The following is an 18,205-nucleotide window of genomic DNA, read 5'->3' on the forward strand; positions in this document are numbered from 1 at the left end:
AAGCGTGAGCCTGTTCAGGACCAAGTTAAGGTCCCAGGTAGGAGCAGGGCGGCATACGGGGGGGTAGAGACGCTCCAGGCCTTTAACAAACCTGGCGACTAAGGGGTGGGAGAATACGGAGCGGCCACCTTCTCCTGGCCGAAAGGCGGATATGGCCGCTAAGTGTACCTTTAAGGAGGATGTCGCCAGGCCCTGCTGCTTAAGGTACCAGAGGTAGTCCAGGACCGTGGGAATTGGGGTCTGCGTAGGGTTCACCCCTTGAGAAGCGCACCAGCAAGAGAAACGCTTCCACTTGGCCCTGTACGTTGAGCGAGTGGAGGGCTTCCTGCTGTTAAGGAGTATATGTTGGACCGGTGCGGAGCAGCTGAGCTCCGCCGTGTTCAGCCATGCAGGAGCCACGCCGTGAGGTGCAGGGCTCGTAGGTCCGGGTGGCGAAGCGTGCCGTGATCCTGCGTAATCAGGTCTGGGTGGAGAGGAAGGGGAATTGGGGGGTCCACAGATAGGTCCAGCAAGGCGGTGAACCAGTGCTGTCTGGGCCATGCAGGTGCGACCAGGATCAGATGCGCTTTGTCCCTGCGCAGCTTCAACAGGACCTTGTGCACCAGAGGGAACGGAGGGAAGGCATACAGGAGGTGGCGGGTCCACGGCAGGAGAAATGCGTCCGTGATCGACCCCGGAGAGAGACCTTGAAAGGAGCAAAACTCCTGGCACTTCCTTTTGGACTTGGTTGCGAAGAGGTCTATGCGGGGAAATCCCCACCTCTGGAAGATGGAATGGATGACATCCGGTCTGATCGACCATTCGTGGCAGGGGAAGGATCGGCTGAGTCTGTCCGCCAGCGTGTTCTTGACCCCTGGGAGGAAGGATGCCACCAGGTCTATCGACTGGGCTATACAGAAGTCCCGGAGTCGAATGGCCTCCTGACATAGGGGAGACGAACGGGTTCCCCCCTGTTTGTTGACATAATACATGGCCGTTGTGTTGTCCGTAAGTACGGAAACACAACGGCCGTGTAGGTGTCGTTGAAACGCCTGGCAGGCGAGGCGGACTGCCCTTAGCTCCCGGACATTTATGTGGAGTGACAGCTCGTGGGACGACCAGAGGCCCTGGGTGCGCAGGTCCCCTAAGTGGGCCCCCCACCCCAGGGATGACGCATCGGTTGTTAGAGTTACCGATGGCTGCTGTGAATGGAACGGCATGCCCGCACATACTAGAGATGGGGTCAGCCACCAGTCGAGGGAGAGGAGAGGGTTGGGGGGGACCGTCACCAATACATCCGGGTGGTCCCTGCTCGGGCGGAATACTGAATGAAGCCACATTTGGAGGGGCCTCATTCTGAGCCTGGCATGCTTTGTCACGTAAGTGCATGCGGCCATATGCCCGAGAAGTGTGAGGCAAGTACGAGCCGAGGTGAGTGGGGAGGCCTGCAAGCTCCGAATGATCACACCGATCGTCTGGAAGCGAGGTTGAGGTAAGTAGGCCCTGGCCTGAGTCGAGTCCAGGGTCGCGCCTATGAAGTCTAACCTCTGTGTGGGGACTAGGCTGGACTTCTCGGCATTGATAAGCAGGCCTAGCTGGGAGAAGAGGTCCGTAACGGCCTCGACATGTCGTCGCACCTGCGACTGGGAGGACCCTTTCAGGAGCCAGTCGTCGAGGTACGGGAAGACGTGGATTTTCCGCCGATGGAGGTGGGCAGCCACAATGGCCATGCACTTGGTAAACACCCTCGGGGCTGTGGAGAGGCCAAAGGGCAGGACTGCGAACTGGAAGTGCTGATGTCTGACCGTGAAGCGGAGGTACTTCCTGTGCGGTGGAAAGATGGCGATATGGAAGTACACGTCCTTCATGTCGAGGGTGGCGTACCAGTCTCCAGGGATGGGATAATGGTTCCCAGGGAGATCATGCGGAACTTCAACTTGAGCATCCACTTGTTGAGGCCCCGCAGGTCTAGGATGGGTCTGAGACCTCCCTTGGATTTGGGGATCAGAAAATATCGGGAGTAGAATCCCTTGCCTCTCTCGGCTAGAGGTACTTCCTCTATAGCTCCCGCCGCCAGGAGGGAACGAACCTCCTGCAGGAGGGTTTGCTCGTGAGAGGGGTCCCTGAAGAGGGACCGGGAAGGGGGGCGGGAAGGGGGTGAGGAAGCAAATTGCAGATGGTATCCGTGCTTCACTGTGCGTAGCACCCAACGGTCTGATGTTAATTGGGACCACGCCGGGAGGAAGTGGGAGAGGCAGTTGGAGAAGGTAGGGGAAGGATCCTGTCTTGAGTCTGGTAAGCCGTCCCTGGGCGCACCTTCAAAAACCGGACTTGGGGCCTGGTTGTGCCTTGGACTTGGTTCTGGCCTCCCTGGGAGCTGGATTGGCGTCTGCGTCCCCCCCGGCCACGCCGCCTATTGAGGTCCTGCCTCTGACGGGGTGGGAAGTATGGGCGCCGTGCTTGGGGCCTGAAGGGTCTACGCTGGGTGGAAGGGGTATGCATCCCCAGCGAGCGAATGATGACTCGATTGTCCTTCAGATTTTGTAATTTGGAGTCTGTCTTATCTGAGAACAACCCTTTCCCGTCAAAGGGTAGGTCCTGGATTGTATATTGCAGTTCCGGGGGTAGTGTGGAGGCTTGAAGCCATAAGATGCGCCTCATGGTTATTCCGGACGCCAGGGTTCTGGCTGCCGAGTCAGCCGCGTCGAGGGAGGCCTGGAGGGAGGTCCTGGCCACCTTCTTACCCTCCTCCAGGAACGCATTAAATTCCGGGCGTGAGTCCTGGGGTAGCAGTTAGGCGAACTTACCCACCTCCGTCCATATGTTGTGGTTATAGCGCCCCAGTAGGGCCTGCTGGTTGGCCACACGGAGTTGCAAGGCCCCAGCCGAGTACACCTTGCGACCCATGAGGTCCATCCGCTTAGCCTCCTTGGACTTGGGGGCCGGTGCTTGCTGGCCATGCCGTTCCCTGTCGTTGACCAACTGAGCTACTCGGGAGGAGGGAGGAGGGTGGACATACAGGTACTCGTACCCCCGAGAGGGTACTATGTACTTCCTCTCCACTCCCTTAGCTGTTGGCGGGATGGAGGCTGGTGATTGCCAGAGGTTCTCGGCGGTAGACTGAATGGTCTTTATGAACGGGAGGGCTACCCGGGTAGGAGCATCGGCCAAGAGGATGCTCACTACCGGGTCCTCAACCTCTGAGACCTCCTCCACCGGGAGGTTGATATTAAGGGCCACTCTACGGAGGAGGTCCTGGTGGGCCCTGAGGTCTATAGGTGGAGGTCCCGATGCTGACGACCCAGCCACTGCCTCGTCCGGCAAGGAGGAGGAGGAGGATACTCCGGGGATAAGGGTATCCTGTGCCGTCTCTTGTTCTTGGCCTGGTTCCTGCTCATGTTGCCCCGGGGAGTGTGGAGGCGGCTGTTTGTCGGACTCAACCACTGGGGGGCGGGAAACAGTGGCCTCTGGCACCCGATGCTCTGAAGCGGTGGAACGTGTCTGAGGCACGGGGGCACCCTGGGCCTGATGGTAAGCCCAGGGTGTCCAAAAACCCCACTATTGGGCACCCGAGTCCTGTGGGTGGGGGTCTTGGAACACTCCCAGCAGTACTTCGGGGTCCTGATCCCGTTCGTAATAGCTACCCGCCTGGGAGGATGCCGACGTGCCCCTTGATGGCCACGGTGGCGCTGCAAAAGTCGGTGCCAAGGTACCGACCGACCTCACACCTCTGGATAATGGTGACTGGTGTTGGTATCGGTGTTGAGAGCGAGACCGGGACCTGCGACCGGCTCAGTGCCGGGAGGTCGACCGGGATCACGAGTGCCGTTATCTAGATCTGCTCCTGGAGGTGCGGTGCCCACCGCGGTGCCGTGAGCTGGAGCGGTGCCGGGAGTACCGAGTTGACGCTCGGGACGTCGACCGGCGCCAGGCGCCCGACTGGTGCCGAGAGCGTGAGCGGTACCGGGGTGAGCGGTGCCGGGAGTCCGACCGGTGCCGTGAGCTCGACCGGTGCCGGGAGTCTGATCGGTGCCGAAGCGATCGGTGCCGAGAGTCCGACCGGTGCCGGGATCGTGATCGACGTCGCGAGTCTGATTGGCGTCTTGATGCCGAGCGTCCGCGGGACCGCGATCTGGAGCTGTGCCGGTCTGCTACACTGACCGAAGCTGGTCTGGTCAGGGTCGGTTTGCCCATAGAGCATAGTACCCACACGGGCGGTGCCGGGGGTAAGGGCATCGGTGCCTCGGTGATGGCAATTAGCTCTCTCGCCGCGATGAACGTCTCCGGGGTAGAGGGTGAGGCGAGCTCTACCACGGTGTGTACCGGGGAGCTAACAGGTGCCAGACTCGACGGCCCTCGCAGGGTCGGAATCAACGGTACCGGCTTCGGCGATGCCGCAGCAGGTATCGGTGCCGGGCGATCCACCTTCTGCGCAGGATCTGACTGCAGGGCGGCTGATGGCGAGATGATCTGTGCCTTTGCCACCTTCGGCCTCGGGGAGAGGGAGCGGCTCTGGGCCGGTTTCGGTGCCGGCTTCTTGGTGGTGGCACTCGGTGCCGCGGTGCCCCTGCTCACCGGCTGACTTGCGCTCGGTGCCGAGGGCAAAGGTGTCAGGGCCGCTTCCATGAGGAGCTGTCTCAATCTAATGTCCTGCTCCTTCTTAGTCCTCGGCTTAAAGGACTTACAGATCGAGCACTTGGCCGATAAGTGCGACTCCCCGAGGCACTTCAAGCAGGAGTCGTGGGGGTCTCCCACCGGCATGGGCTTGTGACAAGCCGAGCACTGCTTGAAACCCGATGAGCCGGGCATGTGCTCCGGCTCCTGGTGCGGGGGAGGGGGGGTACCCCGATCCCCTCGCTACTACTAATAACTACACTAACAACACTAGATAACTGACTAACTAACAACTATATATCTATATATGTACAATAACAACTATAACTACTATATACAACGATAGCGAAATGAGCTGCTAGGGAGTGTGGAGGTCAGCGAAGCCGCGCTCCACAGTTCCAACGACCGACACGGGCGGTAAGAAGGAACTGAAGAGTGGCCGGGTCGGCTGGGATATATATTGGGCGCCATGGCGGCGCCACTCCAGGGGGCGCCCAGCCGACCCGCCTGGGTTGCTAGGGTAAAAGTTTCTCCGACGAACGTGCATGCGGCGTGCACACACCTAACTGGAATGCATATGAGCAATCACTCGAAGAAGAAAGCATGTTAGTATCTTTCAGTATGAGGCTCTATATAAAAGTAAATTATAAGGATCCAGAGGCCACAGACCTTGTTAAAACAATAAAGAACACAAATTCAGTCACACTTTATGTTAAAGTTACATTTATAAATAGTAAATACAGGTTAGAGATCACCACACTGTAGGGCTGTCAATAGCAGTTAACTCAAGCGATTAACTCAAAACAAACTGTGATTAATTGCAGTGTTAAATAATAATAGAATACCAATTTAACATTATTATAAATATTTTTGGATGTTTTTCTACATTTTCACACCTATTGATTTCAATTACAAAAGAATGCAGTGTACAGTGCTCACTTATTATTTTTACTGCAAATGTTTGCACTGTAAGGAAGATAAAAGAAACAGTATTTTTCAATTCACCTCATACAAGTACTGTAGTGTAATATCTATCGTGAAAGTGAAATTTACAAATGTAGATTGGTTTTTGTTACATACCTGCCCTCAAGAATAAAACAAATGTAAAACTTTAGTGCCTACAAGCCCACTCCATCCTACTTCTTTTCAGCCAATTGCTAAGACAAACAAGTTTGTTTACATTTATGGGATCCTACCTGTAATTCCCTACCCTATAATGCACTTGCACAATAAAGAGATTGCACTACAATATTTGTATAAGGTGAACTGAAAAATACTATTTCTTTTGTTTATCTTTATTACAGCGCAAATATTTTTTTATAAAAATATAAAGTATTCATTGTACACTTTGTAGTCTCTGTAGTAATTGAAATCAATAGATTTGAAAAAGTAGAAAATATCCAAAAATATTTAAGTAACCGGTATTCTATTATTAACAGTGCCATTAAAACTGTGATTAACTGCAATTTATTTTAAATTCATGATTAATTTTTAATCGTTTGACAGCCCTACCACCTTGTATAACAAGTCAAATTAAATTACCAATTTAGAAAAACTAATTGAATATTTGAGTATTTGCCTAACAATTTATACATAAAAAATATATCTGGAGCCACAAACAACCTACCACGTAAACTACTGCCGGAAGAATCTTCATTTTTATCCACAAGTGCCACTGTAAGGATAGAATTTTTGCATATCACCTCAAAACTTCACAAGTAGCTGATCTACTTCCTGTTATCCAGACATCAGCTCATCACAGGATAGAAAATAAATACTGACAGAAATCAAACCAATTTTTTAAATGTTTTATTCATGACTAAGGTGTGTTTTGAACCCAGAAAAGCACCTTCTCCTCTGAAATACAAATTAAGTATGCAAATAAGTAAGCTTTGAGTAAGATAAACTAAAGCAAGTATTTTCAGAAGAAAAAGACTAGTCTGATTTCATTTTGTAGAATAGTTATCTAGAACCACAAAAACGTACCCAAACTGTCTAAAAGCTAAATGAGAGACATAAGGCCTATCATTTCAACAGAACCAAATCAAGTTCCATAACACTAGATTTGGTATCTAGCTCTGCATTACTGAATACTTCTAATTTTGCTTCAGTTTTAATTGATCTTCAACATGTGTCAGAGGCATGCAACGTAAAAAACGATAAGAGATAAGGGGTGGGGAAAGGGATATATCATACAACAGGATTTGGGCAAACTGCGGGCCGCATCTGGCCCACCAGCCGTTTTAATCAGGCCCTTGAGCTCCTGCTGAGGAGCGGGGTCTGGGGCTTGCCCCACTCTGACGCTCCAGCTGGGGAGCAGGGTCCAGGGCTGCTCCATGCAGCTCCCAGAAGCGGTGGCATGGCCCCTTCCAGCTCCTATGTGTACAGGAAGCCAGAGGGCTTCGCTCTGCACGCTGCCTCCACCCTCGCATCTCCCATTGGCCAGGAACCATGACCAATAGGAGCTGCAGGGACGGTGCCTGTGTACGGGACAGCACGCAGAGCTGCCTAGCCATGCCTCCACGTAAGAGCCGGAGAAGGCACATGCCGCTGCTTCCAGGAGTTGCTTGAGATAAGCACCACCTGGAGCCTGCACCCCTGAGCTCCCCCCCGCGCCCCAACACCCTGCCCCAGCCCTGATATGCCTCCCACCCTCCAAACCCCTCGATCCCAGCCCAGAGCACCCCTCCATGCCCCAAACCCCTGGCCCAGCCCTGATCTCCCTCCCAACCTCCAAACCCCTTGGTCCTAGTGCAGAGCACCCTCCTGCACCCCAAGCGCCTCAGCCCCAGCCCCACCCCAGAGCCCACATCCCCAGTCAGAGCATGCATCCCTTCCTGCACCTCAACCCCCTGCCCCAGTCCTGATCCCCCTTCCACCCTCCTATACCCCAAACTCCTCATCCCCAGCACCACTCCAGAGCCCGCACCCCCCCGTTGGAGCCCTCATTCCCCTACCCAGCAACCCACCCCCCACTCCAGCCTAAGACCCCTCTCCCACACTCTAAGCGCCTCATTTCTGGCTCCACCTCAGATCCTCCCCCCCCCCCCAAAACCAGAGCCCTCACCCCCTCCCACACCCCAACCCCAATTTTGTGAGTATTCATGGTCCGCCATACAATTTCTATTATCAGATGTGGCCCTCAGGCCAACAAGTTTGCTCACTCCTGGCATACACCAAATATTTGTTACAAGTTTTAGTGCACAGTTCTTTGTTTTTGACTGAACTACACTCTTTCTTCCAAATAGCAACTTCAGGTTCAATTCTAGCGTCTTTCTACAATATCCTCACAACATTCCACCTCTTTCAACGACATAAATGACTAGCTAATTCATAGGATAAATACTTAAGTAAATATATGACTTAATCAGCTAGTTTATTGTAGATGTTAACTAAACAAATTCCTCGAGGCAAGGATATAGTAATTTAGAAATCATCAGTTTATCTGATAATGAGATATGGGTGCATTTTGAGGACTTTTCCAAACCGTAAAACAAATGGAGTAGAAAATATTTAGGGATTTCTTCTAAGGCACTTGGTGACCTTATGAAAAAACATTTAACACAACACAGTACTTCAATCATCTACAGTAGAACTTGTCCCCTGAAAATTTTACTCTTCTAATCTTAAAGTGAACATCCAATCCAAGAATACTAGACACAAAATTGTATAATTTTAGTGGTCTTGAAGACTATTAAAAAGCAATCCAACTCAGTCTTGTGTGACTTATATGCCAATCAAAACAAAAAAAAACCCAAGTACTGAATATTAATGTAAATATGTACTCCTGGTCTTCTGAAATTTCTGTTTAAAATCTATTATTTAGATATCAACTTACAATTGATGAAGGAGAACAGTTCTCTAAATACCCTGGTCTATATCTGTTACTGACCCTCCCGAGCCCAAATATCCCCAGACAAGAAACCAACACATACTGACAACTACTTTCAGCCTTTAAAGCTGAATTAACCTGGGCCCTCAAACTCTTAATAAATCATTCTTCTTACAAGCAAAAGTCTGGTTTCATTTGCATGCTGCCTTTCTCCTTTCGCTCTACAGAAAGGAAATTAAATTGTTTCCTAATTTCCCTGCCTATTCCCCACCATCCCTCAAAACCATTTCTCTTTCTTTTAAGAACATTGGCAGTACTTGAAAAAATATAGAGCCTGGTCTAGAAAATTAGGTCAGTTTGACTAGGTCCGTCAGGGGTGTGAAAAATCCACCTCACTGACTGGAGCAAGTAAGGCGACCTAAGTCCTCTTGCACACAGCGCTACACTGACAAAAGAATTCTTCCATCAACCTAGTTACTCTTGGGAAGGTGGATTACCTACACTGACAGGAGAACCCCTCAAACCACTGAGCTATCCCTCCCCCCAGTCTTTATCATACTTACCAACATAAGCAGCAAAAGAAATCAGTAGTGGGGAATGGAGTATAAAGAGTGAGACTGCTACTTCAGTTAAAGTTTGTGCAGATGAAGCATGTCATGTGAAACAAATAGCAAGGAATCCAAGGGAAAAGAAGGCAATGACCAGACAAGTGTTGGAAGATTTTCATCTTCCACTTCATACAACTTCTTCTTCAACATGGTAAGTTAATTCAGCTATTTACATAACCAATATATGATGGGGATGTGCACAAAAGGAGTACACAAACCCATTTCTCTATATGGCCTCTGAAGACAAGATTGGACAACTAAACACTCTGATAGATCATACAAGAGAACGGGCAGTATGTGCTCAGGGAACAAATACAAAAGTAAAAAGCTTTTAACCCAACTACTCATGTTATCAACAGAAACAACATAGCAGAAATTAAGCAGAAGATATTTCTCAAATAAGATAATATGAAAGACTATCACAAAGCTTTCCTTAAAACTTAATGAGCATTCTTTTTCAATGTGTTTAATATGTGTACTAGTGAAAAATCAAAATTCTTGTGTCACCAACCATGTTTTATATATTAATTTTCTTTTGTGGCAAGTTTAAATGTCAGACACATTTTTAAAAAGGACAAACACAATTGATCATTCACCACTATAATCTTCTGAAAAAGAGTTGATTGATGACTATGAATTACAATCTGGTGTGATTGCACTATGTTCTCAGTTGTTAGCATATGAAACTACTGAAATACTAAAACTTCCTTTTCCTACTAGAAGTCTCAGAGATTTTTAAACTACTATACTAAAAAGATTATACAAAAGTAATCAGATACTTAGTAGTACATTAACATGATGGCCTTGATCCTCAAAGTAATCATACAGTACAGTTATAAGGTAGACTTGAGGACACATAGGCTAAAATGTGGTCTTCAGTATCCAAATGCGATGCCTAGATAATACCAAATACCAAAGGGAGTGTGTGTACCTAATCTGCTCAACAGAAGCAACTGGGTAGATACTTAGCTATGCTCACTGATGCAGGATTGGATTCCCATGCATTCTCTGTTCTGATCATCAGATCCTCACCCTTGCTCCAGCCCTTTTACACTAGATAAAGGGACAGAGCAACATAAAAGCTCTAAGATCTCCAGAATTCCCCGTGGCTGGGACTGCAGAGACCCCCTCACAAACTTTGGTGGAGAGGGGCATACCAGGGGCAGAGAGGTGCATGCTGGGGGATGGGCCGAGATTCTGAGCAGCATTGCTGTCCAAAGGAAGCTGGGGAAAGACTGCTACAACTAAGATGGCCTCTTAAACAGCTGTAAAAGCAGATAATTTTTAAATTTTTAAAACGGGATAGTTGTTAGAAATTGGCTTGTCAATCACAGAAATACTGTTTACAGCAGTGGTAGGCAATTTTTTGGTCCGAGGGCCACATCTGGATATGGAAATTGTATGGCAGGCAATGAATGCTCAAAAAATTGGGGGTTGGAGTGCGAAGGAGAGGGAGGGCTCCGGCTGGGGGTGTGGGCATTGGGGTGAGGCCAGAAATGAAGAGTTCAGGGTGGGGGTCCAGGTGGAGCAGAGGGGTCTGGAGTATGGGGGGGGGGCTCTAGGCTGAGGCAGGGGGTTGGGGTGTGGGAGAGGGTATGGGCTCTGGGCTGGGGTGCAAGTTGCAGGGTGGGGCCAGAAATGAAGGGTTCATCAGGGTGCGGCAGGGGGCTCCAAGCTAGAGCAGGCAGTCAGGGCACGGGAGGAGGTAAGGGGAACAGGCTCCAGGCGGCGCTTACCTCAACCAGCTCCTGGAAGCAGTGGCACAACCCCCTTCCAGCTCCTACACGGAAGGGCAGGCAGGGGGCTTCACACGCTTCCCCCGTCCACAGGCACTGCCCCTGCAGCTCCCACTGGCCACAGTTCCCAGCTGGCACTTGGACAGCTCCCTGGCTGCCCCTACACGTAGGAGCTGGAGGGGGTACACATGCTGCTGCTTCCGGGAGCCGCGCCCCCAAACCTGCTCCCTGGCTGGAGTGCCGGAGTGGAGCAACCCCTGACTCTGCTGCCCAGCTGGAGCTGGAGGGCCTGATTAAAAGGTCTGATGGGCAAGATGTGGCCAGCAGGTCGTAGATTGCCCACCCCTGGTTTACAGGTACGAAAAGCTGTCTCTTATCCAAATGCAAAATCTTTGTCTCTCACTTGATGAGATTCATGCAGCAATCCTTCTATGAACATTAAGGCAGGATTATGTCACAAGCAGAGAAGACAGAACATTTGAGACAAGTTATGGTAACAAAAAGGTATCTGCCTAGAAAAGGTATGTATGAAATATTGTTTATCATCAGCTTTAGAGAAGCACTGCTTCCTAGATAGAAGGTGGCAACACTCTGGTGGAAAATGGGACGGGGTGAACCAGAGTACAATAGGAATTTGATCTACATGGATAATTGAGTTTTCTAATGGCTATTCTGCCATCTCAGATTTGAAAATTCCTCTTTCAAAACAAAACAAAACAAAACAACAACCCGGGAATTTTGAACAGAACAGTCTTTTCCCCAACCTCATTCCAAGAAATAGCTGTTTTGCAAAAACGTTCAAATAATGAAATTGAGTCAGAGTCAGAAATTTTCGCCACTCAAGTACAAGTATAAATTACTGGAGGTAAAAACATGTAGAAGGGAATGCTGTCAAAATGGACCAATTCTTCAGCCTAGAAAGGCTGAACATTTTCTTTTTACCCAAAGACCCCATTGTAGTCTCCCATAACTACTCTTCATCTCCACACATTAGATAGTTAGTGGCTAAAGAAGCAACCTAACATTTTTAACAGCTGTTACAGGCTTAGTCTTCTGACTGAGTGATCATGAAAAACGGCTACTAAACTTTCCACAACTGTTGTTCTTCAAGATGCATTTCTCATGTCCATTCCAATGTAGGTATGTGCATGCCATGTGCACCGACGGCAGAAAGTTTTTCCCTCGGTAGTATCCATCAGGTAAGATCTAGTGCCCCCTGGCATCGCACCTTCCTGGCAGTGTATAGTGACCTGCCAACCCACCACCCCCTTAGTTCCTTCTTGCCAGCAACTCTGACAGAGGGGTAGGTGGGCAGGTTTTGGAATGGACATGAGCAACATCTTGAAGAAAAATTATAGAAAGGTTAGTAACCGCTTTTTCTTCAAGTGCTTGCTTATGTCCATTCCAATGTAGGTGACTCTCAAGCAGTTAAGCAGCTGGGAGTTTTGGAGTTCATGGATATACTGATTGCAGCAAAGCTCAACCACAGCCTGCATCATCGCTGACTTGTTGGGTGATGGTGTAGTGCGACACAAACATGTGGACTGAGGACCAGGTCGCCGCTCTGCAGATATCCTCAGTTGGAACCTGTACCACAAAAGCCACTGATGATGCCTGCACTCTCATAGAGTAAGCCTTCAAACAAGAAGCTGGGACTTTTACCAGGTCATAACAAGTGAGGATACACAACATGATCTATGATGAGATTCCCTGGGCTGAGAGTGGACTGCTTTCATCCCATCCGCAATGGCTATAAACAGTTTAGTGGTCTTTCTAAAGGGCTTGGTTCTCTCTATATAGAAAGCAAATGCATATCTCACATCCATTCTGTTCCTCCCTGCTTGCATGCGGCTTAGGATAGAAAACTGTGAGGCAGATGTCCTGATTACTAAGAAATTGTGAGACCACCTTCGAAAGATAGGATGGGTGTGGCTGCAACTGCACCTTGTCCTTGAAGAAGACTGTGTATGGCAGCTCAGAGGTAAAGGTCTGGATCTCTGAAACCCATCTAGCTGAGGTGATGGCAATGAGGAAGGCCACCTTCCAGGACAGACAGACCAATGAGCATGTTGCCAGTGGCCCCCGTCAACCTCGTCAGAACCAAGTAAAGACCTCAAGAAGATGAGGGTTGACATACTGCAAATACAGTCATTCCAACCCCTTCAGAAAGCAGCCACAGATTTGAGTTTCAGAATACTGACTGGCCACCCACCCAGGGGTGAAATGCAGAGATCGCAGCTAAATGGACTCTTATAGAGGACAGAATTGGGCCTTCCTGCTTTAAATGAAGCAGGTAATCCAAAATAAAGTGCAGTGAGGACTCAGTAGGTGAAACACCTTTACGCATCAACCAGATCGACAATCTCTTCCATTTTGCCAGGCAAGTGACTCTAGTTAACAGGTCTTCTGCTCCCCAAGAGCACCTCATGAACCTATGGACCATACTGCTGGGTTCAGCCATGGAGTTTCCATGCCGTCAGATAAAGCGATTTGAGGTTCAGGTAAAACAAGTGACCATGATCCTGAGAGATCAAGTCTGGGAACAGTGGCAGGCTGACTGGTGTGTTTACCAAGAGGCCCAGCAGAATGGTGAGCCAATGCTGGCGTGGCCAGACCAGAGCTACAAAGATCAGTCGCATTCTGTCCCTTCTGGCTTTGAACGGGGCCTTGTGAATGAGAGGAGAGGAAGGGAACGCATAGAAGAGCCATCCCATCAGGGAAGGAGAAAAGCAATCATGAGTGAACCTGAATTGTGTCCCAGGAAGGAGCAAAATTGAGGGCACTTCCTGTTGTGCCTTCTTGCAAATAGATCCAGCTAGGGAAATCCCTACTTCTGGAAAACAGTGTTCAAGATGTCTGGGGGAATGTATCAGTTGTGATGGATGGAAAAGGATCTGCTAAGATATCCATTAACTCGTTCTGCAACCCTGGTAGGTATGAGGCTTCAAGGTGAATGGAATGGGCCATACAGTAGTCCTATCAGCGCAGTGCCTCCTAACATAATGGAGAGGAGTGAGCTCCCTCTTGCTTGTTTATGTAAAACCTTACTGTTGTGTTGTCTGTGAGGACCACTATGCACTTGCCCTCTGGGTGGGGTCAAAACATTTGGAAGCTACACGCACAGCCCTTAACTCTCTCACGTTGATATGTAACTCTAGCTCCTCCGATGACCAGAGTTGCTGGGTCCTGAGGGTTCCCAAGTGGGCTCCCCATCCCATCTTTGAAGTGTCCGTGACCAGGGACTTTGCAGGGTCGGGTCTTGAGTAGGGAGTGCCTGCACACAGCATCTTCAGATCCAGCCACCACCAGAGGAAGGTGGAAATCACCGACGGTGAAAGAAAGACCACCTTGTCCAGATGGTGTCGGCCTAGTGCATATATATCAATGCCAGCCACAACTGAAGGGGATTTAGCCATGCATGTTCCACCTAGGTACAGGATGCCATGTGTCCCAGAAGCTTCAAGTAGTTCCTCACTGTTGTGATGAGGTGACTCCTTAGACTTCATATGAGTGCCTCTACAGCTATAAATCTGCTCTCTGGGAGAAACACTCTGTCCCACTTCAAGTCAAGGATTGCCCCAATGAATTCTATTCTCTGAACTGTGGAAAGTGTTGATTTTTGCATGTTTATCAATAGTCCCAGATCCTGGAAAGCTGACTGTATCAATCTGACATGCGCCTCCACCTGGTCTCCGAATCAACCTTTGATCAGCCAGTCATTCAGATAGAAGTATACTTGCACCCCTCTCCTCCTCAGAAAGACTACCATGCACTTTGTGAACACCCAAGGAGTTGCTGACAGACCAAAGGGTAGCACTATGAACTGATAATGCTTGTGGTCTACCATAAATTTTATGTATCTTCGGAGACCCTGAGAGATAGCAATGTGAAAATACACATCCTTTAAGTCAAAGGTGGCAAACCAGTCCTCTGGATCCAGAGAGGGAATAATTGAAGACAGAGAAACCATGCGGAACTTCAGCTTCTTCATTAATCTGTTGAGGTTTCGCAGATCCAAAACCAGTCTGTTGGCCTTTAGGATCAAAAAGTAACAGGAGCAGAACCACCATCCCCTTAGCTCCATTGGAACCTCTTTCACTGTTCCCACCCTTAGGAGCGACTGCACCTTCTAGGCTAAAAGTCTGTCATGAGAAGGGTCCCTGAAAAGGGATACGGAGGGAGGGTGGGAAGGAGGGGAACAACTGAATTGCAGGGTATATCCCCCTTCCACCATGCACAATACCCAACAGCCCATGGTAATGCAGGTCCATGCCTGGTAGATGTGTGACAACTAGTCCACAAACATAGGGGAAATAGGATCTGAGACTATCCTGGTACACCATCCTCATGTGTACCCTCAAAAGATGTTTGGTGTCTCAAGGGGGCAGATATCCGAGCAACTGAGGGTTGAGATGTAGGCTTTTCTCTTGTAGCCCCTGTTTCTACTCTGGTTATACCCTGTCCCATGTCCAGTGCCGGGCTTCTCTGGTCGGAGCAATGTCTGCTCCTGGGCGAGGCATAGGATTTTGCCTCCAAAACCAAGCCGTAGGACTCACTCCTGGGTGACCATGGTGGTGCAGTGCTGACTGGCACTGGAGAGCAGTGCCACCAAGGAGAGCAGTGCCATGCCATCATTGCAGGCTTGCCCTTTGAAGGCACCTGCCTTCGTGCCCTAGCATCCGGTGATGTTGGGCCTGCAACAGACAGTTCACAAACAGCCAGGGATGGTGGAATCAAGAGTGAAAGAAGGTTCCTCACAGCCACAAAGGTCTCTGGCATTGATGGTAAAGACAGGGCCAACGCACCACAGTGGCTCTCCCTAGGTGGGGAATCCATTGGCACTTGACTCAACGGCACCTTTCCCAGGGCCAAAAGTCAACAAAGCCGCACACCCTGTCATCACCACAGAGTGGCCCGATATGGTTCGCACTCTTTCTGAGTTCCTACTGCTCGCAGGTCTCGGGGTCAGGGAGTACCCCCGGTCTGTCTTCCTGTGTTTTTTCTTTGGCACCGGTGATGATGAGTAGTGCGAAGAGGCTGGTGCCAGTTTCCTGTGAACCAAGGATGTCTGACAGTGCCAGGAGTCCTGGCCGCCAGCGCATAATCCTTTCACAGTGCCAGTGAGGAGGAAGGGCACTATATCTCTTTTCAAGGACTTCTGACCAACATAGAAGTGCTTGGTGCCGATTTCACTTGAAGCTCTGAGGTGGGACAAAGAGGCACCTCCATCAGGTCTGTTGTCCCTGTCCTTTTTAGTCCTGGGTTTGAAACCCCTACAGATCTTGCACCATTCTCGAACGTGGGCCTCTCCCAGGCACTTAAGACAGTTATCATGCAGGTCACTCACCGGTAGCGTGTGGCGTGCCACAAACTGATGTTTGAACTGGGACCGAAGCACATCCCAGTACCCAGTGCAGGCTACCCCATAAGGTGAGGAACACTGCTAACTATATTATACTTACTTAACTATTTACAATTTATTTACAGATAAAGTCCACTGAGAGCAACACTTGTGAGATGTAAGAGATGAGTATGTTCCAGCAACTGTCACAGGCAGTAAAAAGGAACTGAGGGAGCAGTGGGGCAGCAGACCATGACGGCATGACTCCAGAGGGCACCAGAGCTGACCTGACGGATACCACTGAGGGAAAAACTTTCCAGTGGCAGTGCACGCAGCACATACACACCTACATTGGAATGAACATGAGCAAGTACTCAAAGAATGAAGGTTTCCAAAATGGCACTGGATGCTAACCTCTAACAGGTTTTTGCAAGTGGTGTACAACTTGATAACAAAAGATATTTATAGATTACTATTATGCACTGAAAGTTTTAAACTGGTCTTTAAAAAGTCTTCAGAACAACATTCATTGGTTTAATCATTGTTCAAACCACCTGAAGATAAAAGGACAAGCATGCAAGACCTTTTGAAAGAAACCAGTTCACTAACTTCAGTATAAAAGACAAAAGAGAGGAATCCATTCTTTTTGGTCTTATTTTCTTAAAGTATTTTCCCACAAATAAATTCACCTTTGCATTTAACTTCAGTGTGATTAGATGCTGTCGACCACAAGAGTCTTCTCCTTTTAGCTTGATGGTATTAAGACCAGTATCTACATACACGACTCTGAAAAGAAAAGAAAACTCTGGTAGTATAAGAGGGAATTATAACTTCTAATCTTTGCTATATTCCTAATTAGTCTGTTACAAATATTAATTAGTGGAAGTCCTGCATGCCAGCCATTTCTGTTGTTGTAGATTTACTGCTGTTAATACATCAGTCTACTGCTTAATGCAGTCATATATCTCTGAGTTATTTACAATGTGTGTCAAGGCTCATGCTGTGGTCAGTGAGCACTATGTTTCAGTTTTCCATCACTGGAACCTTTGACACACACAGCATGTTCCTGTCAGCTTCTACTTACGTACACATTAAACTTTCTGTCAAATTCCTTAATCCATTTCTGCAGTTTCTTACAGTATAAGACTTCTATGTTCTCTATTTGCTGTTCTCATCAATACTGTTATTTTAGAAAATTCAGTTGGTATTGGTTTATATACTCAAATCAATTTTCTAAAGAAAATATAGTATTAGAACAGGTATAAAGTCATTTACAATAATTTTCTTTCATGTTATGACAGTTTTATACAGTATATATGGACCCAAGCAAGTGTTAAGTGCATACTGAAGGTTGCTAAGATTTTAAACATGTAACAAATACAGGAGTTTTGTTTAAGATGCCACAGATTTAAGTTTCCTACTACAATGGAGACCAATACATTTTAAAAAATATCATTCTTTGGAAATAAGGTCCCCTGAGTAGTTTAAACTATTGCCAAAGAGGTTCTAACTTAGCTGTATATTTACTAGTGAACTGGGCATGTGGATATTTTGACACTTTTACAATAACATTCTCTTGTAAATATAAAAAGCAGTCTAAGCGTATTGCACAACTTATCACCAAATACTGATAACAAGGCTCATTTAGAGTTCAAAACTAGCTTCTGCCTGCTGATCAGCCTAACAGTTTTTTAAATAAAAAACATTACATGCTAGTCCAGACACTGGAGTCAGCACACTGGGAAAATGGCTTTCTTTCAGGAGAAGCTGGTCAGAGGAAGCCTTATTAAAGCAGAAAAAAATAGGTCTGAACTGAAGGATATGGATGCTCTTAGATTAGAAGCAGAAGAAAATAGTGAAAAGAAGAAAATAAGGAAAACATTTGTACTCCACAACACACACAATCAAATACGCAGGAATTGGGAAAAAAATAAATAGAAAAAGTGGTAGAAGTTGGGGATATAAAAAAGGATGCATTAATCATGAAATAATGACATCTAATTTTCACGTATGATATCAAATGACTCAAAGTTCTTTTGGGTAATTTGACACTAATATCATTTTCCCTAGAAAATTTAAGAGTTGAATTCAGGAC

At 48.1% G+C, this 18,205-nt stretch overlaps 1 protein-coding gene across 1 annotated transcript in view; it reads right to left on the reverse strand.

Moving 5' to 3' along the window:
• The window catches only part of FANCL (FA complementation group L), a 78,236-nt gene that overhangs the window by 33,744 nt on the left and 26,287 nt on the right, over positions 1-18,205 (reverse strand). The window contains exon 6 of the mRNA XM_030557831.1: positions 16,800-16,896. Within this exon, the coding sequence (XP_030413691.1) occupies positions 16,800-16,896 (97 nt within the window). The remainder of the gene's footprint in view (positions 1-16,799; positions 16,897-18,205) is intronic.

The sequence above is a fragment of the Gopherus evgoodei genome, chromosome 3 (genome assembly GCF_007399415.2).
Source record: "Gopherus evgoodei ecotype Sinaloan lineage chromosome 3, rGopEvg1_v1.p, whole genome shotgun sequence".
NCBI lineage: Eukaryota > Metazoa > Chordata > Testudines > Testudinidae > Gopherus > Gopherus evgoodei.